At 54.4% G+C, this 26,811-nt stretch overlaps 1 protein-coding gene and 1 pseudogene across 1 annotated transcript; one reads left to right on the forward strand and one right to left on the reverse strand.

Moving 5' to 3' along the window:
• Positions 1-1,139: 1,139 nt before the first annotated feature.
• Positions 1,140-23,671, forward strand: NALF2 (NALCN channel auxiliary factor 2). Its single transcript, XM_033072261.1, has 3 exons — positions 1,140-1,919; positions 18,113-18,284; positions 18,730-23,671. The coding sequence occupies exons 1-3, from the start codon at positions 1,140-1,142 to the stop codon at positions 19,137-19,139; spliced, it is 1,362 nt and encodes a 453-aa protein (XP_032928152.1). The 3' UTR covers positions 19,140-23,671.
• LOC117003005 lies at positions 22,440-25,020 on the reverse strand (annotated as a pseudogene).
• Between the last annotated feature and the right edge of the window lie 1,791 nt (positions 25,021-26,811).

A 26,811-nucleotide genomic window follows, 5' to 3' on the forward strand; every position in this document is an offset into this window, starting at 1 on the left:
ATATCCTATCCCTCCTAAACCTCCACTGGGGCCACTTGTGGCTATTTCCTCTTGTCCTGTCTGTTCTCTGCGAGCAGAGCCCGATCCTCCCAGCTGTCCCCTCCTGTCAGGGAGCTGTGCAGAGCCAGAAGATCCCCTGAGCCTCATTTTCTCCAGGCTGAGCCCCTTTCCCAGCTCCCTCCGCTGCTCTTTATTTTCCACTCCAAGGGAGCTGATGGTCTCTCAGGGTTTAGCCATGCCAAGAACCCCCAAAGAGGGATTTAGGGACATGAATAAGGGATGTCCCTGGGAGCTGCTTTTGCTGTTTGGTGATATCCCTCTCCTAATCCCCCAGAAAAGGAATCGTGGGGGCTCTGTGGGGCTGAGGGTGTGTGGGCAATGAGGGGACACCTGTCGTGTGTGTGGCATGCTGTTCCCATGGCCCGTCTCCACTGGGACCTGTTGACACCGGAATAGGAATGGGACCGTGAGGGTGAGGATGGAGGTGAGGACTCAAGCGAGAGTGAGGATGAGGGTGTCAAAGATGAGGATGAGGGTGGGATGAGGGTGAGGATGACCATGGGGGTGAGGCAGCGGAAGGGCTGAGGAAGAGGGTGAGGCTGAGGGTGCGGGTGAGGTGGATGAGGGTGCAGGTGACGGTCAGGGTGGGCACGAGGCTGAGCGCGGAGCTGCCGCCGGGGCAGCGGCGGTGTGCGGCGCGGGGGTGTCCCGGCCCGGCGGTGTCCCGGCCCGGCCCGGCCCGGCCGAGCGGAGCGGAGCGGAGCTGTCCTTCAGCACCTCGGCAGCGCCGGCCGGGCCGGGCCGCGGCCGTGCCGGTGCCGGCGGAGCGGAGGCAGCGCGCAGGCGCAGCGCTCGCGGCTCCTCAAGGTGTTGGCGGCGCGGCCGAAGATGGCGACAGACTGAGGGCGATGGGGCCGGGCGGCGGCGGCGGCGGGCGCGGCGCGGCCCCGGCACCGCGCCGGGGCAAGCGGAAAGCCGAGTGAGGGCGGCCGGGGCATGCCCGGGGCCGGGACCGGGGCCGGGGCGGGCGGCGGCGGCGGGGCGCGGCGGGGGCGGCGCGGGCATGGCGGCGGCGGCGCGGGGCAGGTGACAGCGGCGGCAGCGCGGCGCTGCCCGCCCGCCGCCCGCGCGCCCCCGGCATGATCCGCGGCGCCTGGATGTCCCCCCGCGGGGGCGCCGCCGGCGGGGCCGTGTGCTGCGCGCCGCGCCGCAGCGACAAGCCGGTGGCCGACCCCGAGCGGGCGCAGAAATGGCGCCTGTCGCTCGCCTCGCTCCTCTTCTTCACCGTGCTCCTCTCCGACCATCTGTGGCTCTGCGCCGGGGCCAAGCTGCGGGCGCGGGAGCGGCCGCGGGGCCGCGGGCCGCGGGCGCTGCTGGCGGCCGAGCCGGCGGGCGGTGGCGGCGGCGGCGGCAGCTGCGAGGCCCTGCTGGGCAACCTGAGCCGCGGCCCCGGCGGGCCCTGCCCCGCCGCCCGCGGGGACCTGGACTCGGCGTGCGCCCGGCTGCTCGCCCCGCAGCGCCCGCGGGCCCCCGGAGCGCCCCTGCGCTCGCCCCCCGCCGCCGCCGCCGCCGCCGCCGCCGCCGCGCCCTTCTTCGCCTCGCCCTCCTCCAAAAGGACCTTCCTGCAGGCTTACTTCAGGAACTTCAACCTCTCCTTTTGTGATACTTACACGATCTGGGACCTGCTGCGGGAGATGGCCGGCCCCGACGGCCTGGACTGCAGCCTGGACAACCTGATGGTGGACCTGGTGGTGGCGGCGGCCGGGGCGCTGGGAGGGGAGGCCTGTAGCAGCTGCGTCCAGGCGTACCAGCGGCTGGACCAACACGCTCAGGAAAAATACGAGGAGTTCGACCTCTTGCTGGAGAAGTACTTGCAGTCGGAAGAGTACTCGGTCAGATCCTGCCTGACGGACTGCAAGGTACAAGGGGTTGTCCCGGGTGTGCTGGGCCACAGAGGGTTTGGTGGTGTGTGGGTACCGTGGTTCCCCTGCTCTCACACCTGCCTGCAGGCTGGGGTCTCCTCAGACCTCTGTTGGCAGTGGTGGTGGGACAGGTCTGGAGCCCTTGGGAAGGTTGGGACAGCGTGGTGGGACAGAGAAGGCAAAGCAGAACTTGGCCTGAATGAGCACTCACACATCCCTTCGCACTTGTGCACACACAGGCAGCTCCTGACATCCCACTCCCAGCACTCCATTTCCAACACCCTGCTGCCAACACCTCAATCTGAGCACCCAGCTCATGACACCCCACTCCCAACACCCCTCTCCTGACACCCCAATCCCTACCAGCCTCACCCACACCCCTTTCCATGTGCACCCCTGTGCTGGGTCAGGTGTGGGGCCTTTTGCCTCAGACCTGCTGCTGCTCCTGGGACAGCCCAGGGTTCTGCCTGGCTGTCATTAGACCAGTGGTGACCTGAGATGAACCATGGTGCCAGGGCCCCTTCCCTGTACACAGCAGCAGTTTTCCAGCTCTTACACCCTTTCTGCCTGGGGAGCTGGCCCAGGGGTGCTGGATGTGACTCCCACCTTGGTGCTCCCCCCAGTGTCACTGACTGTCCCCAGCCCTGGGGCACAGTCCCTGTTCTGGAAGCTGATGGGTTGGTCGTGTCTCCCAGCATCAATGGGATGGAGGCTCAGGAAGGAGCCATCTCCTCTCCCAGATGGGAGATGTGATCAGATCTCCATTGGACCTCCAGCGTGGTTTTGCTGGATGCTCCATTCTTACAAGCCCATTGTGCCTCCAGCTTCCACCTGCTCCAAGCTGCCAGGCTCACCTGTGCACCCTCCAGACATCATCTCTGGGAAGTGCAGTGTCCATAATTAAACCTGCTTCCCTTTCTCAAAGCTGTGCCTTAGGGTGTGTGACAGCATTGTCCCCACAGGGACGGTGGCAGAGTTTCCTCCCTGGGTTGGCTGCTCCTCTTCTGGGACAGGAGTTTTGAGGGACACTTGGAGCTGCAGGACAGCTCTTGGAGTGATGTTCATGCCCTGGGAAAATGCAGGAGTAGTGCTGGGACTCTGAAGTGTTGTCTTTCACTGAGGGCACATTTATGAAGTCCTGGCCACTACTCCAAGGGTCACTTTTGTGAGGAGCTGGGTTTGAGCAGGAGCTTCTGAGCCCGAGCCAAGGCAGGTAATTACAGTCTGCTTCCCAAATTCCCCCTGTGCTTTCCAAGGGACGTGGTATTCAACCTGCTCTGAGTAGTTTGGTCCTGCTGCTCCACTTCCACGGGGAGTTTGGTGCTGTCCATTGTGCTGCTCCTGCTTCCAGGGGCCCAGCAGGATCAGGATCTCCCTGTGCCATTTCTGGTGGAGCATAAACGTTCCAGCTTCAGATTTAGGTTCCATCTCTGCTGGGAGACCCAGAGGTGAGAAAATAATCATTATGTTGGGACTCCAAAGTGTATAGAAACAGAGCTGTGCTTTAATGAGTATCCATTAAGTGTCCCTGGGTTTAACATCCTTGATGGGAGAGCAGGAAATGTGCTGGGGAGATGCAGAGCTGGAGGTAGTGGCAGGACTCGTCCCTCTGAACTGGTTCTGTGTTGTGTCAGTGCATCCTTAAAGCATCTGAGAGCTCCAGCCTTGCATTCCACAGGCAGCACTTGGGAAGCAGCAGGAGGCAGGAGCAGCAGGGACAACCTGTGCACACTCCCCTGGGCCACCCACTGGGGAATTCCCATGGGAGTGCCTGAGTCTGCACACTCCCACCAGAGCCCTCACAGCTCCCATCCTTTTGGTTGCTCCTGAAAATCAGCCTGCTTTGTTTAAGGCCATTCACTCCATGTTTACGTGTCTTACTCCAGCCTTTCACATCCATGAGACTCAGCTTTTCCCTCTCAGTGGCTGTTCCCCATCTGTGACTTGAGGCTGATGCCAGACCCCTCCAGCATTGTGGTGACGAGCGAGTTTTGGCCTGATTTGGAATCCTCTGGACTTGAGCAGGGACTGCAGTTACTCATTGCCTTGGAAAAATGTGGCTGGCGGGATTTTTGAAGCAGTTTGAATTTAGAATTCCCATCCAGATGCTGGATAATACCTGTTTGTGAGGGATGGCAGAGCTGTTGCTTGATGGTGATAACATCTGAGAGCAAACAATAGGAAAACAGGAGAGGAGTGGAGGAAAACAGAGTGGAATGTGCAGCTCGGCCAGTGTGAGAGCTCCTGCAGAGCCCTCACAGCAGGATTCTGGCTGCAGGAGCTCTGGAGCTGGAGAAACAGGATTTAAATGATATTTCTGGGACACGGGGCTGTGGGAGCAGGGCTGTACATGGAGCATTAGTGCTGTTTCCCATTCACATCCCTGCCATGCTGTAACAACAGCTGGAAAATTGAAGATGAGGAAGCACAGCAGCTCCAGCTCACCTACCTCTCTCTGCATAGCCACAGATCCCTCTGGAATTTGGTGCCAAAGAAGTGTGGCTCAGTACACAGCTCACAAGGAGCTCTCTGGTGATTTTGACTCTTTATTTCACCTGATTTCAAACAACAGCAACACCAAATCCCAGCTGGAGCTGCCAGTTCCTTCCTATGGCAGCAGGTTTCACCCCCAGCTAAAAATGTGGGAGTGTGTGAGTGTTGTGGATTGGTTTAGGAGGACATATAAGTCCCTGTTAATAAATCTTCTTGAGAGCTGCTCTCAGGTTTGGGGAGAAAAGGCAGATGCTGTCAGGAGGGGAAACAGCATCCTAGACATGCCAATCTGTCTGTGCCTGGAGACTGGGGAAGACTGGACCAAAGTCTCCCTGGGAGATAGGAATCCCATGAAATGGTGTAATGTGTGTAATTCAGCTGCTGAAATTACTCAGTGCTGTAATACTCTCCCTTTTTATTTTCTGCTTGGGGATCATTCCTGGGCAGATCTCACTTTCTGTATATGTTCTTATTCCCATACAGCACCATCAGCTTCCAAATCACTCCTTGAAGTGTTTTATTTGTTACTCTTACAACTAACCCAAGAAATCCCTGTGGCTGAGAGGTAGCAAACCATGAGAATGCACTTCTGGGGTTTATTGTTTGCATTTCCCATTTGGTGGGATTTTGGGGGTCTGGCTCCCACAGGGATGCTCATGGACAGGGGCACCAGCATCCTGTGGACAGGAGGAAGAGGGAAGTGGGTCCACAAGGTCCATCCATCTTCTCAGATATATTTCATCTCATGCTGCAAGGATGTGCCTGCCAGCTGCTGGGTGATGGTGCTAGGCAGGGATGATGTGGATAAAAGGTGGAAAATGCCATTTTTTTCTGAACATAAGAGTGAAAAGTCATTAACTGAGTCAGGAGCAGCTGCTGGCCGCCTCCATGTCGCCTGTTGCTGTGTGACTTGTACCCTTTGTCACTGCAAGACACAATGAACTGCACTGAGCAGGTGTGGGGACACTTTGGAGCATCCTCCAAAGGGGCTTGAGGAGGTCACAGCCTGGGGATGTGGATATTGGACTCGAATATCCATCAGGAAATGTGGGGCAGCAGCAGTACTCAGACTGTCAGCCCAGGCTTTGCAGGACTTAGTGCAGGAGGAAATCGCTGTCCCTCCAAAGCAATGCCCTGAGGGATGTTTAGGGCTCCTTTGTGCCTTTTTCCCATCTTTCCAGACAGGAAAAGAGCAGTGTTGCTCCAGCTCAGACACCAGATGAGAGCTTTGCTCGTGCCAAGGCTGAGCTCTGCGTGCTGGCTCCCGCCCCAACAGCTCCCAAAAGTGCCCCCTCCCACCGGTCCTGGGGCAAATCAAGATCTATGGGACAAAGCCTGCGGAATTAAGGAGTCATTAGGCTGCAAGAAACAAAGCTGTGGTGAGAGAAGGGCTGACAGGCAGGAGGAGGCTGGCAGCAGAGCTGGGCAGCCTGGGCTGGACAGGACCTGTAGCATCTCAGATGTGATTAGATTATCAGGATTCTCTGCGTGGCTGTGGGATCTGGTTCTGCACCTCTGGTTTCCCTGGCACCCCTGGCAGGGCAGGATTTCACTCCCGAGGTTTTGATGATGTTTCTGTGTGCAGTGATGTGAGAAATGGGGGCTGTTCCTGCTCTGGCATCAGCCCACATGGAGCAGGGAGCAAATCCCCAGTGCCCAGGTTCAGCACCCTCTGGGATCCTGTTTTCTGGCTCTTGTTTAACCAGGAATAGCATCAGCAATCAGCATCCCTCTCTGTGGAGCATCCTCTGGAAACCCAAGCCTGCTGGCACCAGGAGTTTTGGGAACACCATGTCTTGGGGTTACCCCAGTGCCAGGGACACCTCTTGGGGCAACCAAAGCAGTGTTTTACCTTCACAGAAGTAGTTAAAGTTGGATTTTTTTGGCCTGGGCTTATCCAAAATTCTGCTCAACCTGGTGCACTCCTGCTCTGAGCCTGGATGGCTCCATGCACAGAGGGAAGGTGAGAACCACAGCAAAAGTGGTTTCACCAAAACTTTGTGCTTTTCTAAGGGAGTTACTTTAGCAGTGAGGCTCCTAGAGAATCTGTGCATGGGTGACTGCAAAGTTGCACTCTGGATCTGATCCCCTGTGGAGCATTTGGTGCACCAGGAGCAGCACCTGGGAGGGGAGAGGCTGCTCCCACACATCTGTGTCAGCTCCAGAGCTTCTCCAGAACCAGCCTGGCCAGTGAGGCGTTTCATGAGGTGAAAGAAGGTTCCAGAGTGAATTCCAGAGTAATTCCAGCAGATCAGTGCAGTTATTTGGCGCCTTGAGCAGGAGCACATGCACAAGCTTAACCAAGTGTGTGGCTCCATGTTCCCCACCCATTCCATGGGAACAAAGGGAATTTTTTTGCAACCTCACAAAGATGTGATTCAGTTGTATAAAGAATTTGGGCCAAAGGACGACGGTGGGTTTGGTCTGCAGGTGCTGTGGCTGCAGCCTCTGGCACAGCCCAGTTCCAGTGCCTTGTGTCTGGTACCTTGAAAACTGAGATCCAGGCTTGGAGAACAGGAGAAAAACTGATGGAAGGAGTTTGCCCCGTGGAATAAAAGATGTAGAGGTGTCAGGAATGTCAGTGGTACCTGGACTTGGGACAGCTGCAAGCCAGGCAGGAGTGGGGATGCTCAGATAGTGCTTGGATACTTCTGAGTTTTGCTTGGGGTGTGCTTGGGGTTGAGACATCTCAAGCTGCCTAGGAGTGTGTGGTGGACTGGAGGCCCAACCTACACAGATGCTGTGGGTGAAGCAGCCTGTGGTGGGGTCAGGGTGTGAATGGGAGGGATTTTGGGGGGATTGGGTGGTGTTTTGGCTGCCTCTTTTGCACTGGTTGTCTGTCAGTTCTTGTCTGCCTGTCCTCACCTGTGTCTGTCAGTGGTGCTGTGGGGACAGCCCACAAGTGTCCCAAGGCAGCAGCAGGTCTCCATGGAGCGACAGGCAGGCCAGCAAATGGTGCAGGGACAGCAAGGGAGGGTGACACCTGAATCCATCAAACTGTCACCAGCAGCTCCAGGTGCCACAGGCTCCGTGTGCTCCCGGCTGTGCCTGCTGCCACCAGTGCCAGGTGCAAGCACAGGTTCTCCATGTGTGCCCATCCCTGGGAGCATGGTGGGCACAGAGGCTTCATCAGCAGGGTGGGATGAACTTCTCGGAGATGCCACCTCAGCAGCTGGAGATGGAAAGCTGCTCTGTGTGATGTGGGAAGGCTCTGGGAGTCAGAAGCTCAGCAGTGATATCGGCAAAACAGGAGATGTGGGAAAACAACACGACCCCCAGCCCCCTTGCTGTGCACATCCATTGTCATAGGCTGCCTGTGTCCTCCAGATCAGGGCTGTCTTGCCACGCTGCTTTTCCTACCAGGCAGTGATCTGTGCTCCCCATGGACAAAGGGATCTGCTGGTGCCACGCTGACTTCCAGCCCCGCAGGCATCCCGGGGAGAGGAGGCAGCACCTCCCACACCAGCACCGGGAGGTGGGAGAGGATGCTCAGGGTGTCTGAACCCAGCTGGACCTGCCCTCACAACGGGCTTCACCTGGTCCCTGCCTGAGGACAGGATTCTTTTCCATCAGGAAAGGAGCCGTTCATGCCCAGCGGGGATCACACATGGCCTGGCCTGACCCCAGTGCTGGGCAGTGCCAAGGATCACACACAGAGAGGCTTTGTCAAAACATCCCACAGCCCCAGGCCTGTCCCTAGGGATGCTCCACGGGCTTTTCCTCTGCTGTGGGCTGCTCCAGGGTGGGAGGCAGCAGGCGGCAGAGGCAGGATGTACTTGGCTGCCGGGGGCTATTCCCGCTGTCACCGGGATGCCATTAGGATGCGACTCATGCCTGGCTCCACGCAGGAGCTCAGCTCCGCTGTCCTTTGAAGGGCAATGACTCAGGGACAGCAAATCTGTGAATGAGACACGGAGGCTGCCTGGGCAAGAAGTAGCCATCTGTCCACGCTGCTCCAGCCCCATTCCTGTGGGCAGAGCTGGCAGCTGCCTGCCCAGAATGGCTCGGCTCGCCTGCTTCAGCCTCACTCCTCTTCCCAGCTCCTGCCTTTTCCCTGGGGCCTCTCTCCCAGCTGTGCTCCTGGGGTGTCACAGGAAGAGCAGTGCTGGCAGCATTGGCTCCCCCAGATGCTGCCAACGTGGCCACTCTGTTAAAAAAGCAGCAGGAAATGGCCTCACCTGGCAAGGATTTGATTTTCCAGAGCGCTGCCCGTGCCAGCATCCTGGTGTTCCTGGTCCTGGCTGGAGAAAGAAATGCCACCTGCCCTGTTCATCCTCTTGGGAGTAACAGATACACGTGTTTGGCATCTTGGCTGGAATCTTATCCCTGCACGGCAGCTCTGCAGCGCTGCTGGTGGGTGGAGGCTGCGGATGGACAGGAGAGCAAAGGTAGAGCTGGAGAGGGGGCCTGCAAGTGGCTGGGTTGGGGGTTTTCCTGCTGAGGGGTGTCCAGCACCTGGGTTTGCCCACATCAGGGAGGCTGGAACACCCTGTGCCTGCAGGCAGGCAGCATTCCCCACTGCTGCTGGTTACAGAGGGACAGGAGGCAAGTGGGATTTTTTTGGAATTTTCTAAACAGCCACAGTTTGGGAAGGACTGAGCGGTGCTGACTGGACAGGAGCTGTATTTCTGTCTTTAAAGTATGAGTACAGCCCCCTTCAGAGCCAGGCATCTCCCTGACATGCTCCTAATCTTCAGTGTCGTATTCCTTGGAGCTGGTTATCTTCGATGTCATTTTCCATGGATCTGGATGTGGAGAGGAGGAATCCACAGGGGTCTCTGCCTGTGTGTGCAGGGAGCAGTATTTTCCTGCCGAGCTGTGTTGCTTGATTGTCAGCATTCCTTGCTCTCCCGTTCAAATGAGACTGTCAGGAAGCACCAGGAGCTCTGGGGAGGCAACCTGGCTCAGAGCATGGTCCTGGGACTGCTCACGGGAGTGCAGGGGAAGCACTTTTATTGTGCAGAGCGCAAGGAGGGACAGGGACAGGGACAGCCCCAGCCTGTCCTGGGCTTGCTCCAGGGCAGAGCAGCAGGAATGGGGCTTCCCTGCAGTGGAGCATCCCTTGGGATTCGCTGCCTGAGGAGTGATTCCAGCCGGGAGTGCCTGCCTGCTGCTCACCACGGAGACTCACAGTTACCCTGGGGCTTTCCTCCCCTGGAAGGGAGAGAGATTTCTGCAAGTGCTGTTCAGCCAGAGATAGGAAACCAGAGGTTGCAGCTCTCAGGTCTGACATGAGCCTGTTGTGTGTCTCCAGCAGTAGGAGCTGCCAGGAGTGCTGATAAGCATCTCAAAAACATCTTTGCTTGCATTTAAGGGACCTGTGGGCACAAGTTGAGCTGGCTACAAGGCCCAGCATGAGCATGGAAAATTGTGCACTTCCCTGTGACTATGGAAGGTGCCCAGGAGTCAGGATGCTCCTGTCTCCCTGCTGTTTGCTCCATGAGGGAGTGGGGATGGACCAGATCCTGCTTGTTCATCTCCATGAAGTGCACAAGGATGGCATGAGGGACCAGGTTCCTCCTGCTGCCTTGTACCCTGTCCCATCCCCACTGTCCCATGCCCCTGTCCCATTCCCACTGGAGCCAAAGGGAACCTCACAGGATGCTGTGCAAGGAGCTCCTGGCACAGAGCAGGATTGGGCCCTTCCATAGTCACAGGGAAGTGCACAGTTTTCCACTCACACCATCCTGAGAACAATTTTCCAACCTCACCACTTCCTTGTGGAAAGGGGGATGAGCAGAGAAACTTCTCCCTCGCCCCCATCACTGGTGGGTAATTTATGGCTCGTGGCACTGAAGTGTCTCGCCTTTATTTTTTTATATCCTATCTAATGTAACAGGATGTTCTCATTAGCTGTATAAATGTTTAATCCACTTTTGAATCCTGCTAAGCCCCTGGCTGCAGCAGGATCTAATGGGAGTGAATTCCTCAAGCCATCCTAATGGATTGCAGGGACCTCACTTTCCCTCTGTCCCCAACTCCATCATGCTCAGCTTCAGTTTTGCAGAGTCTTTAATTACTTTTGAAGTCATTGGCCTGGTAGGATGGGCTGGTATCTGACCCACTGGAGGCTGGCAGGTGAGGGGCTGTACAGGAGGGAGCTGCTGGAGCGAGTCCTGAGGAGGTCCTGGAGCTGCTCCAAGGGCTAGAGCCCCTCTGGAGCCAGGCTGGGAAAACTGAGGGTGCTCACCTGGAGAAGAGAGGCTCCAGAGAGATCTTAGGGCCCCTACCAGTGCATGAAGGGACTCCAGGAAATCTGGAGAGGGACTTGGGACAAGGGCCTGGAGGGACAGGACACAGGGAATGGCTTCCCACTGCCAGAGGATAAATGGGATATTGGGAGGAACTTTCCTCAGAGCGTGGTGAGGCCCTGGAACTGGAGACCTGGTCTCCCCTGTTCCACCTTGGGGCACAGCTATGTGGTGTCACAAGGACAGAGCCCTCCAGATGCAATGAGAGCTGCTCTCTCCCTGGCCACCAGATGTTTGTCCCTGTCTCCTGGTGTCCACCCCCTTTCCATACAAACCTCCACACTCCATCTGGCCTCACCTTCCTGACAAACTGCTCTTCTCTTCTCTTCTCTTCTCTTCTCTTCTCTTCTCTTCTCTTCTCTTCTCTTCTCTTCTCTTCTCTTCTCTTCTCTTCTCTTCTCTTCTCTTCTCTTCTCTTCTCTTCTCTTCTCTTCTCTTCTCTTCTCTTCTCTTCAACCCTTTTTGAAAGGGGAGCACAGAGCAGCAACCTGGATTAACTGCAGCCTGGATTAACTGCAGCCTGGGAATGCTGGTCCCTCACTGTGCTCCCAGGCTGGGATCTTGGGACAGGGACTGGCTGTGCTGAGGTCTGGCAGCAGTGCCCAAGGGCAGCCCACCAAGGCTGGGCCACCCTGTCCCAGACACTGCCAGGGGACACATCCAGGATGTGAGGAGGGGGCACAGAACAGGAGACTGACATCAGGGATGTCAGTGAGCAGAGCACTGTCACCCTGTCCTCACCCCCCTTGGAGAGAGGATGCAGCTACCCCGAGGTGGAGTTTGATAATGAAATGGAAATATTCCATGGGAATTGGGATTTTTGTAGCAGTGATCTGGGGTCAGGAGCCTCCTGCAAGGGACTGGGGGCTGTGGAGTGGTTGGGAAGGGCTGGGTGGCAAAGAGGGGGTAACCTCCAGCCAGATCCCAGCCTGCACTGGGAAAAGTGGGAGCTGTGGTGGGAGGGAAGGGGCTGCAGACACTGCTGGGCAGGGACATGGAGCAACCTGTGACAAGCATGGAGACAGGCACTGGCTGTGGGAAGCAGGAGGGCCTGGCAGTGGTCACTGCCTTCCTGTTCTTCCAGCTGTGCCATGAATTGCTGTGATTAATCAAGAGACACAGGCACATGGCCATGTTGGGATGCCATGTGCTCTGTCCCCTCAGCACAGGAGCTGCCAGAGGTGTCCAAAGTGGCTCCACAAGCTCTGCTCTTCCAGGGAATGCTTCCTGCTCACTGCAACCACGAGCACAAGCTCTTCCTCCTGGGCTAGTTCCAAGGGCAGTGTGTCATCTGCTGGGATGAGAGCAGGCTTTTCCCTGGGTTCTGCACACAGCAGCCCTCGGTGCCATGAGCACATGAGCAAAGCCAGGAGGCTGTGACTGTGGTGTCTGTCCCCTGAGAGCATTCCCAGGGCTGGGAGCTGGCACTGCCACCCCCAGGCCATCACCTGTGGGTGCTGGGGGTGTGTGTGTGGTTGCAGAGACAGGTTGGGGTGCTGGTTCTCCCATCCTTTCCCACTCCAGTCCTTCCCAAGGCATGTGTTGTGCTGCCTGGTATTGTGACATAGTGGGACAGTTGTTACTGGGCCCTAAGTGTGTTAGGTGTGTGGGGGTCACACTTTAAAACTATTTTCTCTAGTTTGGACCAATGAGCACCTGGGGTGCTGTGTGTCTCAGACTGGGGTTGAGTGGTTTGAGGAGGAAATTTGGGGCTTTTCCCTCTAAAATAAGGAGCATTCAGACAGCCTCTTTAATCCAAGAACTGGGAACTAAAGCTAAAATGCTTTCTTTTTAAAATGAAAACTCAAAGTTTTAAACTTTAAAACTCTCAGCTGCTTCATGAGGTGATAGAGTGGTGAGTGAGTAGCTCTGGCAAATTGCTTCCAGGTAATTTGGGAGTGACTTCTTCACTCAGGTCAAGGGATATGTCTGGTCTGTGGGGTGTAGGTGGGAAGCCACAGTTTGGGAGCACAGGGGACATTCCAGTGCCCAGGACCTTCCCTGAGGATGAGCTGGTCAGTGCCAGACCCGACCCCCTCTGTGCCCAGAACGACACACAACAAGCAGCATACAAACTGATGTCATGGATGGGATGGCTGGGGGACAACTTCTGGAAAAACCAACCCTGGAGAGGGGTGGGCTGCAGGAGAGCCTGGAATGGGCACGTGCCAGCCAGCCCAGCTCTGTGTGGAGTTCCCAGTGGTGTTTGAGGAGCATCCATCCCCATTCCCCATCCCCATTCCCCATCCCCATCCCCATCCGTGTCCCAGGCATTCCTGCTGGCAGCCCCATCCCTCTGTGCCCTCTGGAGCTGGGTACAATGGGCACAGGCTCCCCTGGTTGGGAAACGGAGGAGCTGCGGCTCCAGTGCTGTCATCACCAGGAAAGAGGCAACTTTATATTAAAAATGAAGGAAAAACAATACAAATCTCATAATCCTGTCCAGTTGTTGGGGTTTAGGGTTGGGTTGATGTTTTTCTCCCCCCTCTCCTAACCCAGAGCATGTGGATGTGTCAAGGCAGGGATAACAACTCCAGAATTATCAAAGAAACCAGAAATCAGCTGCTGCAGAGATGATGTTGGAACAGCCCATAGCAAGGATAATTTTTTTAAAAGTCTAAAAAAAGCCGGTTTAAAGCTCCACATTGTTACTGTCCGAGTTAATTGAATACAGTGGTAATTGGACATTGCAGATGTGTTTGTGACTCCTCCTGACTGGCCCTGGACCTCAGCATTCCCTTAATCCTCTGCCATCCAAGGGGGCTCTTCTCTCCCCCCCAGCCTGTCCTGCTTCCCGCGCTGCATCCTGATGTGCCAGAGCTTGGAGAGCTGCCCGAGCGGCTCATTAGCAGTGCTCATTTCCCTGTGTCCAAGATTAATGAGGCACAGCCACTCCAGATGCTCCTCTCAGGCCAGGATGGAAATGTGAGTCCCAGGAACTGCTCTGAGAGAGGAGGGAGCTGCTCCAGACTGGGAGTCTGGCAGGGATTTTTCTTCTTATCTCTGCTGGGAGCTGGGTGCACCCAGTGAGGAGAGGGAAAGGAGGAGAGGCATGAGGGAAGAGCTTCCAGAGTGATCCTCATCTCTGCCCCAAGCTCACTCCTAGGTTTCCTTCTGGGGTTATTTTGTAGGGGAAAAGCTCCCTATTTCCCCCTCTGCCTTCCAGTCTGCATCTCCCCCTTCCATAGAAGTGATTTTGGGCTGGGGATGCTGCCCCAACCCCTGCCTCTAATTAAGGAGAAGGGTTTGCTACATTTGTGCCATTAGCAGGATTTTCTTGGGGGAAACTTCCCGAGCATTGATCCCTGTTCAAATGGGAAAACACCACTTTGTTGTGTTAATTACAGCTGGCATTCCCAGTGGGCATCCAAACATATCCAAACATCCTCTGAAGTGGTGCTGGATCCTTAGAATGCTGCTCCATTCCTGCTCCTGGGTTCTCCCAAAATGTAGCTGGGATGATTTCACAGGCAGTGACAATGTTTCCAACATACTGGACTGGCCTTGAAGTGGCCAAATTTGTGCAGAAATCCTAAGGACACAGAAGACTTTGGAAAAGCTATTTGGTAGGGAATGCTGTCCTGGTACTGACAGGAGACAGAGGCAATAGTGCAGGCAGGGAAGAATTCCCATTTGGCACAGAATTCCCTGTGAAAGCACCATCCCTCTGACTGCTGCTTCCACATCCCACTGGAAGTGTGAGCAGACAGGGAGCTGAACTCACTGTTGGAAATTCAATTCATTTTGGGGTTTTTTAATGTCTTTTATGATGAGGTTTTTCATCCCACCTGGAGAATTCTGATGTGGACAGAGAGCCTGTCCTCCTCCTTCCATATAAATTGGGTGTCTGAAGCTGGCTCCTTTCCTAGGCAGCCAAATTCCATGTGCTTTCTCAGAGTCATGCAGCCAGTCCTCCAGAGCTAAAAATGCAGGAAGAGGGCACCAAACTGAGCTATTTTGGAGTTGAGGTCACTTATATTTACTTGGCCAGGCTGGAGATCTGCCAAAAGCCAAACCAGAATGGCTGGAACAGTGATTGCAACCCAACTCGCTTCCTGAAGAATCCAGAGAGGGCAAGGATGGAAACCAGGGAGCTTTCCTGGTTGATCTAAGCAGGGAATAAATTTCTTCCTGTCTTAAATTCTCACATGTTCTTTTTAACAGAACTGAGGAGGTTGTGTGGGATAAGGTTGGAGATACCAAAGCCTTGAGCATCTCAGGGAATTTGCTCCTTGTCTGTGACATGGATCTCTGTGGGTGAGTGACAGGGGGACACTGGGATCTCCTGGAGATCCTGTCCAGTGGAGTGGGAGAGCCCTGTTGAACCAGCAGGTCTTGGATGTCTCTGGTTTTGAGTACACACAGGCAGTTTCCATCCTGCAGAGCTGCAGGAATTCCTGCTGCAGCACGTAGAGGATCTGCCACAAGGGAATGGCAAGGGCTGGCTGGGGTCAGTGCTTCTCTCAGGGAAGGCAGGTGCTCTGGAAAGGGAAGGAAGAATGGAAGGCAGCCAGGGAATCCTGGTTCAGCTTCTGGATGAGTGCTCCAGCTCTGCCCTCCCTGGTAGCATCAAGCTCCTTGCAGTCTCTCCTTGCACATTTTCATTAAATTCATGGAATGTCCCTGTGTGTGCCCCCAATCCTCTGCCAGAATTCCCTGACAGGAATCATCATTCTAGGGGGAATACATGTGGATCCATGCAGAACCAGCTCTGTTTCCACATGAGAGCAGGATGAACCCAAATTCCTACAAATTCCTGTAGAATTCCTACAAAGCTCTGGGAAATCCCCAGTTCTGTCTTCCTTTTCCACTTAAAAAAAAAAAAAAAAGCTGGGACAGCTCTGGTGACACCCACAATCCTGTATCCTGTGCTGGAGCACTCAGTGTACCATCCATGCCAGGCTGCATGTGAGATGTGAGCCCAGGTGGGAGCTGGGATGTGACTGGGAGCTGGGAAGCAGCGTGGGAGAGAAGACTGGCAGGAAATGGGAGTGAGTAAATCAGCCGAACTCGCCTCAGTTGTGACTAAAGGGGGAGCGTGAGACATCTGCAAATATTAGAGATGTGTAAACACGGAGCAGGGAGAGGGAATGGTGGAGGGAATGATTGAAGGGAGTGAACTTTTGGATGGAAAAATGTAGGTCAAGTATGAAGGAAAACTTGTAGGCAGCGAAATAAGTGCTGTAAAACAAGCTCCTTGGGAAACACGAGGAAGTCCCACTGATGGAGATGTTTATCCTAAGGCAGATGAGGGCTGGAATAGAGGCTGAGCTGGAGGAATGGATTCAGGGTGTCCATCCCAGATGGGGCTGGGCACACCAGTGCTGTCCATCCAGCTCCTTGGATGTTCACAATTCCCCTTTAAACTACACGCTGGATGTGATTTAGTTATCTGGATTTTAATGCTGGCCTTGGGGGGAATTGAATTCACCTGCCTGACTTCAGCCAGTTCAAATTCAAGCAGGTCATCCACACCAAAATCTGTCCAAAATCTGTCCAAAATCCTGGATGGTCATCAGGGCAAGGAGAAGCTTGTCCAGCCCCTCGCTGCCAGATGCTCTGAGGATTGGGATGTTCTCAGGAAACCCTCTCCTTGTTGTTCTAAAGGCAGCCCAAATAATGAAGTTAATTAATAAGGCTTCTCTCTGTTTTGCTCCAGATTACACTGGAGTGTGTCTGGAGTGTATGGAAACAACAGCGTCATGTCCAGGCAGGGATTTGTTGAGGCTGGAATAAGGATATTCCTGTCTGGATAAATCCTGGGCAGTCAGTGCATGCTTTGGAGCCCATTTTACACCCCCTGGTGCTGTGTCCCATCAGTGTAAGGTGTCACTGTCCCCTGAGCTCTGTCACCATCCTGCTTGTGTCCTCACACTCTGCAGCAGAGCCATTCCACTGTGTGCCTGTAATTAATATCCAACAGGACAAGGAGAACCACACCTGCACTCCCACATCCCAGGGGAAAGCCACAGTACTGGGGACTGCTCCAAAATACTCACTCCATAAATCGTGTCCTGGTGCCCATTAAACTTTCTGGGATAAAAGTTGCACCAAAGCTAACACAATTCTGTGAAAATTCTGGGTTTCATGGTTTGGCATTTTCCAGGAAAAAAAAAACAAAACCAAACTAAAATAACTTGCCAAGAAATTTCCCAACCAGCTTTAATCCTGAGACACCACCGTGGTCCAAACAAAGGAAACATGGGGAAACAAAGAAGTGATGGGTTTAAAGCCTCCAGAAAATGAAAATGCAGCTGGGAGGAGGAGCACAGGGTTTCTCTAAGCATGCCAAGGAGGGAAACTCATTCCCTTTGTATCACAGGGAGCCCTTTCTAGCTGGTTTCAAAGGAAGTTGGGTGTGGTCGTGGAATGACCGTGGTGCTGTCACTTGTACCCACACGAGTTCGTGGATGAGCTGGAAGTGCCACGGGTTCCTTGCAGCCTGAGGAATGATGCACACCAGGAGAAATGGGAACTCTCCCTCCCTCTCTGCTGCAGCCAGTGGAGACAAACAACTTCCCCTAGGCCTGATGCTGGGGAGATAAGGGAAAATATGGCTGTAACTGAGGCCATATGCCCGTGTGCCTGCCATGGGCACAAGCACATGGAGGCTGGAAGAGGGAAACTCAGGACTGGAGAGGCAGGGAGTGTGGCACAGCCTTGCAGTCACAGCTGGGTGCTCTTCCTTGTGGAAATGTTGCCAAGCACAGCTTGAAGTATCAGGAAGGAGAACAGAGCACATGGAGGCACCTGTACCACTGGTACATCCCGGTGCCAGAACACCCATGGAAAATGAACAAGCTTGAACCAAATAAATGGCACAGCAGAAGTTCCAGATGTCAGGGAATCAGGAACCTCTCCCAGGACCTGCTGGGGAAGGTGAGGAAGGTGTTACTTGGTGGCAGAGAGGGACAGGCCTGAGGAGCAGTGACTGTGTGTCCCAGCTGCTTCTGTCCAGCAGCTTTTCCAGCAGGAAATTTCCAGTGAAGACCAGCCCATGATGTGTTTTGCTGTGCCATGTCCAGAGCTGATGGGGACCAAGGCACTTTAGAGGAGGTGAGAATCCCTCCTCTTCCCAGGAGAGCAGTGGGATGTCTTGGGGATGAGGAGGGTGCTCTTGGATGGGTGATAAAGCAGCATTTGAATTTTTGTGTGACAGGCTGAGCTCTTGGGTCACTGATATTGGCAGAATCTGTCACGGTGCCTGTCTGTAGGGGACATTATCCCATGTGGCAATTAGCTTTATTTTTGTGGTGGATTTGGATAGACGAGTTCCACCATTGTTACACTCCAGCGGGTTGTTTGAATCCATCAGCTGTTCAACAAATGACTCCACCACACATTTCCCACAAGAGCTGGGAGCTCTCCCATCCCCTTTCACACTGTGATGCTCCAGCTATCCCAGTGCTCGGGAAGTGACGTGTCCCTCTCCGTGAATTCCCCCAGGCTGTCTACAAGGCGTGGCTGTGCTCCGAGTACTTCAACGTGACCCAGCAGCAGTGCCGGCAGCGGATCCCATGCAAGCAATACTGCCTGGAGGTGCAGACCAGGTGCCCCTTTGTGTTACCGGACAATGACGAGCTGATCTATGGAGGTTTGCCTGGCTTCATCTGTACGGGTAAGGAGGGCAGGGCTCACACCGGGCACGGGGTGGGGTGATGGTGAGCCCTGCGGGTGTTTCCAAGCCACTTCCCGGGTTTGGAAGGTTTGTGGGGGCGGAGTAGGTGTGGAAATGTTTGATGGCCGTGCCAAGGGTACGGGATAAGGGGTTAATGGGGACACAGCAACATCTCAGCTCAGGACCTGAAAGCTAAAGCACGGAAGGAGCTGCAGGTGATGGATTAAAGCAGGGTGGGAATATTGAGCCGCTGTGAGCAGGATTTGGGGAGCCTTGAGCTCACCTTGCTGTTGTGTGCAGGCTCACAGATGCGCTGAGGCCAGTCCCAGGGTGTGTCTGGGTGTCCTGGTTCTCAGGTGTGCCCATCCCACAGCTGGTGGGCACCAGGGCTCATCCCCAGTGTCCCGCTGACCCCTCCTCCTGCTTCCTTCCTTCCTTCCCGCAGGGCTGCTGGAGAACCAGCTGCCCGACGAGGAGGCCAAGTGCTGCGAGGTGCAATGGGACTCCTGCGAGCACCCCCCAGACAGCAACGAGGACACATCCCCCAAATCCACGGCGTCAGAGTCGCTCCATTTCCACCGCCACGACCCCCACCTCCATCACCAGAGGCAGAACCACTACCACCTCTACCACCACCACCACCAGTACCACCAGTACCACCAGCCCCGCTCCCCGTCCTTGCTGCCGGTCTCTGCGGGGTCTCGCCTCGGCAGCAGCAGGATCAGACTGTGCGTGCTGGTCCTGATGCTCCTCCACACCATGGTGTCCTTCTCGAGCGTGCACGGTGGCGGCGCCGGGGGGCTCGGCCTGGAGACCCCACCCGCCCTGGAGGAGAGCGTGGCACGGGACGAGTGACACAGAGGGCAGAGCCGACCTCCAAGGAGAACGCCAGATCTTTTTCCATAAGGGGGGCACATGCTATTCCTCCAATGGGAGGCACGGGGTTGGGGGTGGCTCACACGCACCCCCGCACATCCCCCAAGAGCTGCTCGCCAGGGGCATCCCCGTGGTGAAGAGTCTCTAACGCGCACAGGGCTGCGGGACCCGGCGCCAGAAGGGTTCGGGCAGGGGCAGCATTCCGGGCCCCGCAGGAACGGCACGGGGGCGGGGGGACCGAGGGGAGGGGTCCCTTGGATGGAAGGGTGTCCCCATGGGACTGCCGAGTGTCCCCCGGCCGCTGCCGCGAGTGCCTTGGGCGCCCGCGCCTCCCCCGCCCGCGCCGTGCCGAGGTTTGACGGTCGGCCCAGCCCAGCCCAGCCCAGCCCTCGTTCCTTTTCTCCTGGGTCTGTGAATCCCGAGGGAGCAGGCGGAGGGGCAGCACCTCCCGGCACAGCCTGGCCCACTCCTGTCCCAGGGAAAAGCCACCGGCTCGGGGTAGAACCGCAGTGTCCTCAGCGCGGCGCTGCCTCGCTGGTGGCGTTTGGGGACAGGAGTGGGACGCTGTGACGCTGCACTGTGGTACCACTCGGGGTTGGTCTCACTGCATCCCAACCTGCTCCTCCAGCCTGGCCTTTCCTGCTCCTCTGTGCGAGGAGGAGGAGAGGGAGAAGGCACAGAGCAGGAGGGATGTCCCCAGCATTCCCACGTCCCACTTTGCCAAGTGTCCTGATGATTTGGTGTAACCTTTTTGTTGTCCTCCCTGGCTGGTGGGACTGGTCTCAGTGAGGAGTTGGGGAGATGTGACTCCAGCAGCACACAGGCTGTGAGGGAGAGGGTTCCCACGTGGCAGCAGTTGGATGCAGGGAATCCCAAAGGCGTCCTTCCATGCTTCCCAGCTACAAATCATTGGATGGCAGGAGGACTGGGCAAACAGGCTGGAGAAATCTGGCTTGAAGGGAAGAGTCTCCCACACAAAGAGGCACTAATAAAGCCCAGCTAGGGAGGAGCATTTTTGTGAATAGTTTCAATCCATGGATGCCCCCAGATCCGGAAATTTCTGGGAGCCCAGCTGGACTTGGCCGGGCAAGGTGCTGGCTGGTGCAGCCTCATTCGGCTCACTTGGGGTGTTTTTTAACCTGAGCTCAGCATATCCAGGGATTCAGCCCCAAACAAACATCAGATCCATAGGATCTGATCCCCAGGTCATTTCCTAGGAAACTCCCAATTCTCCACCCACCCACCAGAGCTGTTCCCAGCGTGGACACTGCGAAGTGGTGCCTCCAGGCCGGGCACCAGGGGCTGTAATTTGTCCTGGGTGTGGGCAGGGAAGGAGGAGAGGGTGTTCTAGCACAAGGTCACAAGTTGGGTGTGAACCCACTCCCTGCTCCCAGAGGGACTGGGATGGTCCCTCTGTTTCCAGGCTGGCTCTTGACAGGAACCTACAGCAGAGCCCTGCTTGGGTCGCTGCAGGAGACAGAGATGGAGCAGGAAGAATGTCCCAAATTGATCCCAGATCCCTGTGAGGGTGCAGGAAGCTGATGACCTGTAGGAGTTTTGTGGTTTCTGGTCTGTTGAGGTGAAGCAAAACCAAGCAGAGCCCGATGAGCAGAGCCCCATGAGCAAAGCTACTTCCTGCCCGGCTGGAAGAAGGAAGTACCAGGCATCTGGTGGGAAGCACAGGTTTCCTGACATTTCCAGCCCATTTCCAGACCAAAGAGGCTCTGAGAAGCAGCTGAATGTTTGATTCCTGCTTTGACTTGAATCTCAGAGCTTTGGGGTGATGTTTACACACCACCAGTTGCCTGTTCCCAAAGTCCTGCAGAGACAAGGCCTGTGATCCCGTTGTCCCATGGTTTTTGGGGTGGGAGAGGTGGTGCTCATGGAAGATGGAGAGTGTTTCCTGGGCAGATTCTCTTGCTGTTGCCACCCAAAAAGTAGGATGTCTCTCATTTGACTGTTCCTCATGACATCCATATGATTTCAGCCTAGTTTACAGCAATCAGAACAGTTGGGCATGGAGCAGTTCTGCAGGCCGGGATCCAATCCCTTGGTTTTCTGTGAGCAGTGGGTTGTGGAGCTGCTCTGACAAGGAGCAAAAGCTCCCAGGCAGGCCAGGGGAGGGAGCACAGCCCCATCCCTGACTCAAGGAAATTAGATTTCTCCTGTGCTGCCAAGAGTTAAGCTAATTCCAGGCTCCTCTCTCGGAGATAGACTGTGCCCAATCTCGGAGCGACTCATCGGCAGAGGGAACAGTAGCCCAACGTCAGCAAGTGGCCCTGAGTCACTGGCCCTGTTCATTGTGTCATGTGAGACACTGAGCAGTGCTGGTGGGCACGGGGTGGCCCAGCCTCAGCCCCTGCACCACATCCAGATCCAGCAGCATCCTGAGGGATGTGTGTCCTTCTCCCTGCCCAACCCTTGTGTCCTGCTGGTGATGGAGCGTCAGGCCAGGCTTGGGGTGGTGATGGGTGATGTGGGATTCCCAGAGAAGCTGTGGAAGCGTCCAAGGTTGTACAGGGCTTGCAGCAAGCTGGTCCAGTAGGAGGTGTCCCTGCCCATGGCAGAGGGTAAAACAGAATGAGCTTTAAGATCCCTTCAACCTAAACCATTCCATGATTTCCACAGAGCTGCAGGAGTGAGATCCAACAACCCAAGTCATCTTCAGGGGGTGCTGTCAGGGATTTGCTGTGAGAAACAGTTTCACCTTCCCTAACACCAGCTGGAAGCTTCCCTCAGGTGGTCAGGAGTGTATGTTGCATCCCAGTGAATCAGGAAGTGGAGCCGGTTCAGAACTGGGCTGGTTTGGGTGGCTACTGGAGAGGTTTGAGCCCCATCCACTGAGAGTGAGGAGGCCCCCAGGGCAGGAGATCCATGCATTTTCCAGGCCATGGCTCCCAGGGGGTGTTTCCAAGGAGATGAGATGCCAGAAGGAGCGCACGGGATGCGGATCTGCTCTGGGAGCGTGGGATAGGCTTTACCTGCTGCAAGTGGGAAGAAAGTGCTGAGTCTTCCCAGAGCGAGGCTTTGGAAGGAGATCTTTCCTTTAGCGAGTCTGGGCTGCTGTCAATAAGTTCTGTGGTTTTAGGGCACCATATGCTGCATTCAACACTTTGCCAATCTCCTTAAACAGATCCAGACAAGGCTGTTCCCAGAGCAGGAGCAGCTGGAAGCGGTGTATGGAGCAGTCCATCATCAGGAGCCCGTCAGATAAAATTCCTGCCTTTGGTCTGACATTACAACCACCTAATCCTCCATCCCTGAGTGCTCTGACTTTGCTCTCTGAGAGAACAGCCCTAGAAGCAGACGGTGACATTGTCTCACTTAACAGAACTGGCATTATTTTTATTGCAAAGTGGAGGGAATGTGCCTAGAAAAGGAGGGAGTGTGCTTAACCTGTGCCTGCCAGAACAGAGATCCTTTGCAATCCCAAATGCTCTCCACATTCCCAAAGCCACCTTGGAAAACACGAGCTCTAAATGATTCATCCTGCCAGGAATTAAACCCAAAGGGCTTTGTCCTTCTCATCCAATGATCTTATCTCTTCTCCTTAAAGAAGATGCTCCATGTTGGGATGGATATGTAAAACTCAACTTTTCCTTCAGTGGACAAACTTCTCTTTGCTCAGAGAGAATTCCCAGTGAGAAGCAGTGATTCCTCCCTGGCCAGGGGGTTTCTCATCCCCAGGGAAGTGAGGGGTGTTGATGTCTCCACAAGCTCCAGGTGTGGGCAGAGAGAAGGAGCAGAGGGAGCCGGGTCCAGCGTTATTCCCGGGTTTTGCACTTTCATGTAGCTGCCAGTTGTACAAATTAATTAAAAATAACTGAAGAAAAATCCCAAAGAAAGGCCCCGCTTCCTCTGGGGAACATTAATCATTAGCTGAGTCTTTTTCTTATGAAAATACAGATCCATGGTAGCCCCAGGCAGAAGATTCCCAGGGAGAGCCCTCACCATTCGTGCTCGGAGTTAGGGAAATCGCTTTGAAAGCATCTGACAACTAAAGCAGAACATGTTGAGTAACTTGGCAACACTGGGAAAACATCTGGAACTGGTTTTTCTTCAACACATTTTGCTTTGCTTCAAGAGGAGATGTCAGGGCAGTTCATTCACTGCCACTCAGGGCCGCGGGCGGGGCCGGGAGATGCTCGGCTGCCGCCTGGAGGAAGGGAATAAAGGGAAAATCCAAGATATCTGTGGCTCCTGGGCAGGATCCTGCCAGGCCACACCATGGAGAGTCCCTGTGCTGAGCTCTGCAGGTGCCTCCTGGTCTCTGGTGGCACTGAACGTGTGTGGTTTGGGATGAGGTGTTGAGTTTGCTTGGAAATGCTGTGGCTGTCCCATCCCTGGGAGTGTCCAAGGCCAGGTTGGACAGGGCTTGGAGCAACCTGGGATAGTGGAAAGTGTCCCTGCCTATGCCATGGTCTTGAAGGTCCCTTCCAACCCAAACCACTCTGGGATTCCATGGTTTCCACAGAGCCAAAGCAAGTGAGGTCCCATAGCCCAGGTTACCCTCAGCTTGTGATTCATCCTGATCCCATTCCTGCTGCCGTCTGGGAAAGGAATGCTAGGTGGAGACAAAGTCAGGACAGAAACATTCCTGCATTCTGCCAGAAAGTGATGGGGCAGTGTACTAGTTTGAAAGCAAACCAGCAGGAGATTCCAGTCAGAACTACAATTTAATAGGAAAATGAAAGGTAGCAGGACAGAAACACGGGCTTAGACTGACAGAGTGAGAATACAACCTGACACCAGTCAGGGTGGTGGCAGCAGTGCCATTAAATGGGGGCTGCAGTCCTGTTGGAGTGATCAAAGCATTGATCCTGTAGAAAGATCTGGTCATTCTCTGGAGGTCCAGTGGTGGTTTTGGAGCTCCTGTCCTCTGGGAACCCAGTGGTGCTCCCGTGGGGATCCAAGCCTCAGGTTATAACCAGGTAGGAATGTTCAGTTCCTCCCCTCAGGGCAGGGGAGCTCACAATGAGATGATGTGATTTTCTGAGTCATTCTACAGGACCCTTCCTCAACACCTGTCACTTGCTCCTCCTCCTCTTCCTCTGGGCATCTCCCACAGTGGTGCTGGATGTTGTGGTTGTGGAAGCAGCGCTTGTTGTTGTACCTTTTTTAGTGCCAGTCACAAATTCAATCTTTGTACGTTGTTTCTTGGCCTTCTTCCATTTGTCCATCTCAATCGTCTGGGCTTTAGCTAGTGCCTCATAATATGAATCCTCTGACCAGCTATGGGGATCAAACATGTCCTTTGGGAAATTTGTACCAAATTCATCAATGGAACAAAACTGGATCAGCTTTTCATAGATGCTGGGATTGCGAAATGCCTTTTTCTTCTGGATTATGTACTATCCATGCCCTCTTTCATTTTCCTCTCATACAGCTTCTCAATTTTACCCTGCAGTTGCTTAGAACATCTGCCAGGAGGCTCAGGAGGGATTTTGATCTCATCTGGAGACATGTTCTGCACTCTCTTTGAAAAAGAGGCTGCCAGTTCCTGAGGATCTCTCTCCTCCACTTCTCAGAGCTCCTTTAGGTCAGCAGCCTCAGGTTTTTCAGTCTGTGAGTCTCCATCTGACTGCCTGCTGTTCCCATCATCCCCATCCAGGCAGGTAAAGTCATCCTCTCCATACCCAGGTGACACCAGGCCTCCTTTCTGTCCTGTGGGTGCTCCAGGGGATGCCTTGTCCTTGCTGTCCAGCTCCAGCTCCGAATCCTCGGCGCAAACCGCCAGCGAGGAGAGACCGCTGCTGTGCTTCACCCCTGCCACCTTCCACCTGGAGCTTCCCACTTCCAGCACCAAAAATGTCCTAGTTTGAAGGCAAACCAGCAGGAGATTCCAGTCAGAACTAAAATATAATAGGAAAATTCAAGACAGTAGGACAGAAACACTGGCTTAGACTGACAAAGTCAGGGAGAATAATACCTGGCAGGGTGGTGGTGGCAGTGCCATTAAATGGGGGCTGGAGTGATGGATGTGGCTCTGTCAAAGCAGTGATCCTATAGAAAGATCTGGTCCTTCTCTGGAGGTCCAGTGGTGGTTTTGGAGCTCCTGTCCTCTGGGAACCCAGTGGTGCTCCATTGGTGTTCCAAGCCTCAGAATATATCCAGGTAGGAATGTTGGGTTCCTCCCCCTGGGTGGAGCATCTCCCAGTGGGGTGATGAGAGTTTGTGTGGGACCCTGATGGCCCATTAGGAATGGTGCTGCTTCCCTGGAGGAGTTACCAGGGCTGAGTCATGGAGAGGATAAAGAACTGCCCCATTTACCTTTTATTTACATCTTACATTGTAACCCATGACAGGGAATTCTGTGTATCAGCTTTTTGTGCAGCTTCCCATCCCTGGGGGTTAAATCGCTCTTAAACCGAGCTGGAAAAGTTGGGAATGCCATGTCTGCTGTTCAGGTTGGATGTTAAGGATCTCCCTGTATCCCAGCTGGAGGTACCACCATCACACAACCCCAAAATCCCACAGAAGGAGCCTGCTCAGAGCTCCTGGATCACAGCAGCCCTGGAGCTGCACAGCTCCCCCTCCATGAGCCCATGATCCCAGCAATGGAAGGATTTCAGCAGCTCTTTTTGGGTGTTCTTGGTCCAGGTGGCTCTTTGGGTGACCCTGTATGTCTCTGTGAGGAAGGAGTAAAGGAGCAGAGGGAATGCTGTGATGGGGGATGGACCATTTTAAATTGGGGATCATAAAAAAATAAGGAATAATAATTTTTTTAAATTGTTGGGGTTTTATCAAAGCTCTCAGCCCCTTTCAAAGGCCTGGGCAGGAGATGGGTGAGTTCCTGAGCCCAGTCCCTCCACTCTTTGCTGCTCCACATCTCCAGGACTTGTGTTCCAGGCAGGCCAGGAGTGGTTTCCAGCCTTTTTAGCACTTCAGGATGATCCTTTTTCAGCCCAGAAAGCTGACAACTCCGCATGTTGTAAACTGAAACTCAACAAAAAAACCCCAAGAATTAGGTTTGGCTTATGAAATTTGGGGTTGGTTTTACCATTTTTAAATGTATTTGGGAACTGGACATGCCTGAGTTGCAAAACAAAAAGACAAAAAGAGCCAGACAGTGATTTTTTTAATTTTGAAACTTGTCAAAACAAGCCAGATTGATCATTATGACCAATTTTTTTTCTTTTTTTTTTCTTTTTTTTTTCCAAATTGAGAAACGCATCCAGAACAGTCCTTTCCCACAAACCCTTTCATTTTCCAAAAAGAAAACGAGGCAAAATAAAATAAAATAAAATGAAATACCAATCACACTTTTTCTGCTCGCACAGTTGGAACGGGCAGCAGCGGATTTGGGAGAGAATAGCAATTTGTAAGGAATTCCAACCAGCTCTCCTTAAAATAGCATCCAGCCAGTTTCTCCAGGGCAGGAGGCTGGGTGGCTCCGTGGTGGGAGCAGGCTGGAGTGGATCCTGGCTGAGCAGGGATAACACCTTGGCAATGCAGGGACACCTTCCCCGTGGGAACCAGAGATGCTGATCCTGGGAAGAATTCCTGGGGATCCCTTCTGATGGAGGTTTGGTTCGGTTTTTTTGTTCCAAACCAAACTGAATCCAGCTCCTCTGAGCCTCCTGTTTGGACACAGCCTCAGGATGCCTTCCAAAGGGAAACGCTGCTGTCTGAGCACAGGGGTGGAAATTGG

This window comes from Catharus ustulatus, chromosome 14 (assembly GCF_009819885.2).
Source record: "Catharus ustulatus isolate bCatUst1 chromosome 14, bCatUst1.pri.v2, whole genome shotgun sequence".
NCBI classification, from domain to species: Eukaryota; Metazoa; Chordata; class Aves; order Passeriformes; family Turdidae; genus Catharus; species Catharus ustulatus.

Excerpts from the sequence above, each read along its gene's own strand:
- NALF2 (XM_033072261.1), top strand. The coding sequence starts at position 1,140 with ATGATCCGCGGCGCCTGGATGTCCCCCCGCGGGGGCGCCGCCGGCGGG. Across the intron at positions 1,920-18,112 it reads CCTGCCTGACGGACTGCAAG|GCTGTCTACAAGGCGTGGCT; the intron begins GTACAAGGGGTT and ends GAATTCCCCCAG. Across the intron at positions 18,285-18,729 it reads GCCTGGCTTCATCTGTACGG|GGCTGCTGGAGAACCAGCTG; the intron begins GTAAGGAGGGCA and ends TCCTTCCCGCAG.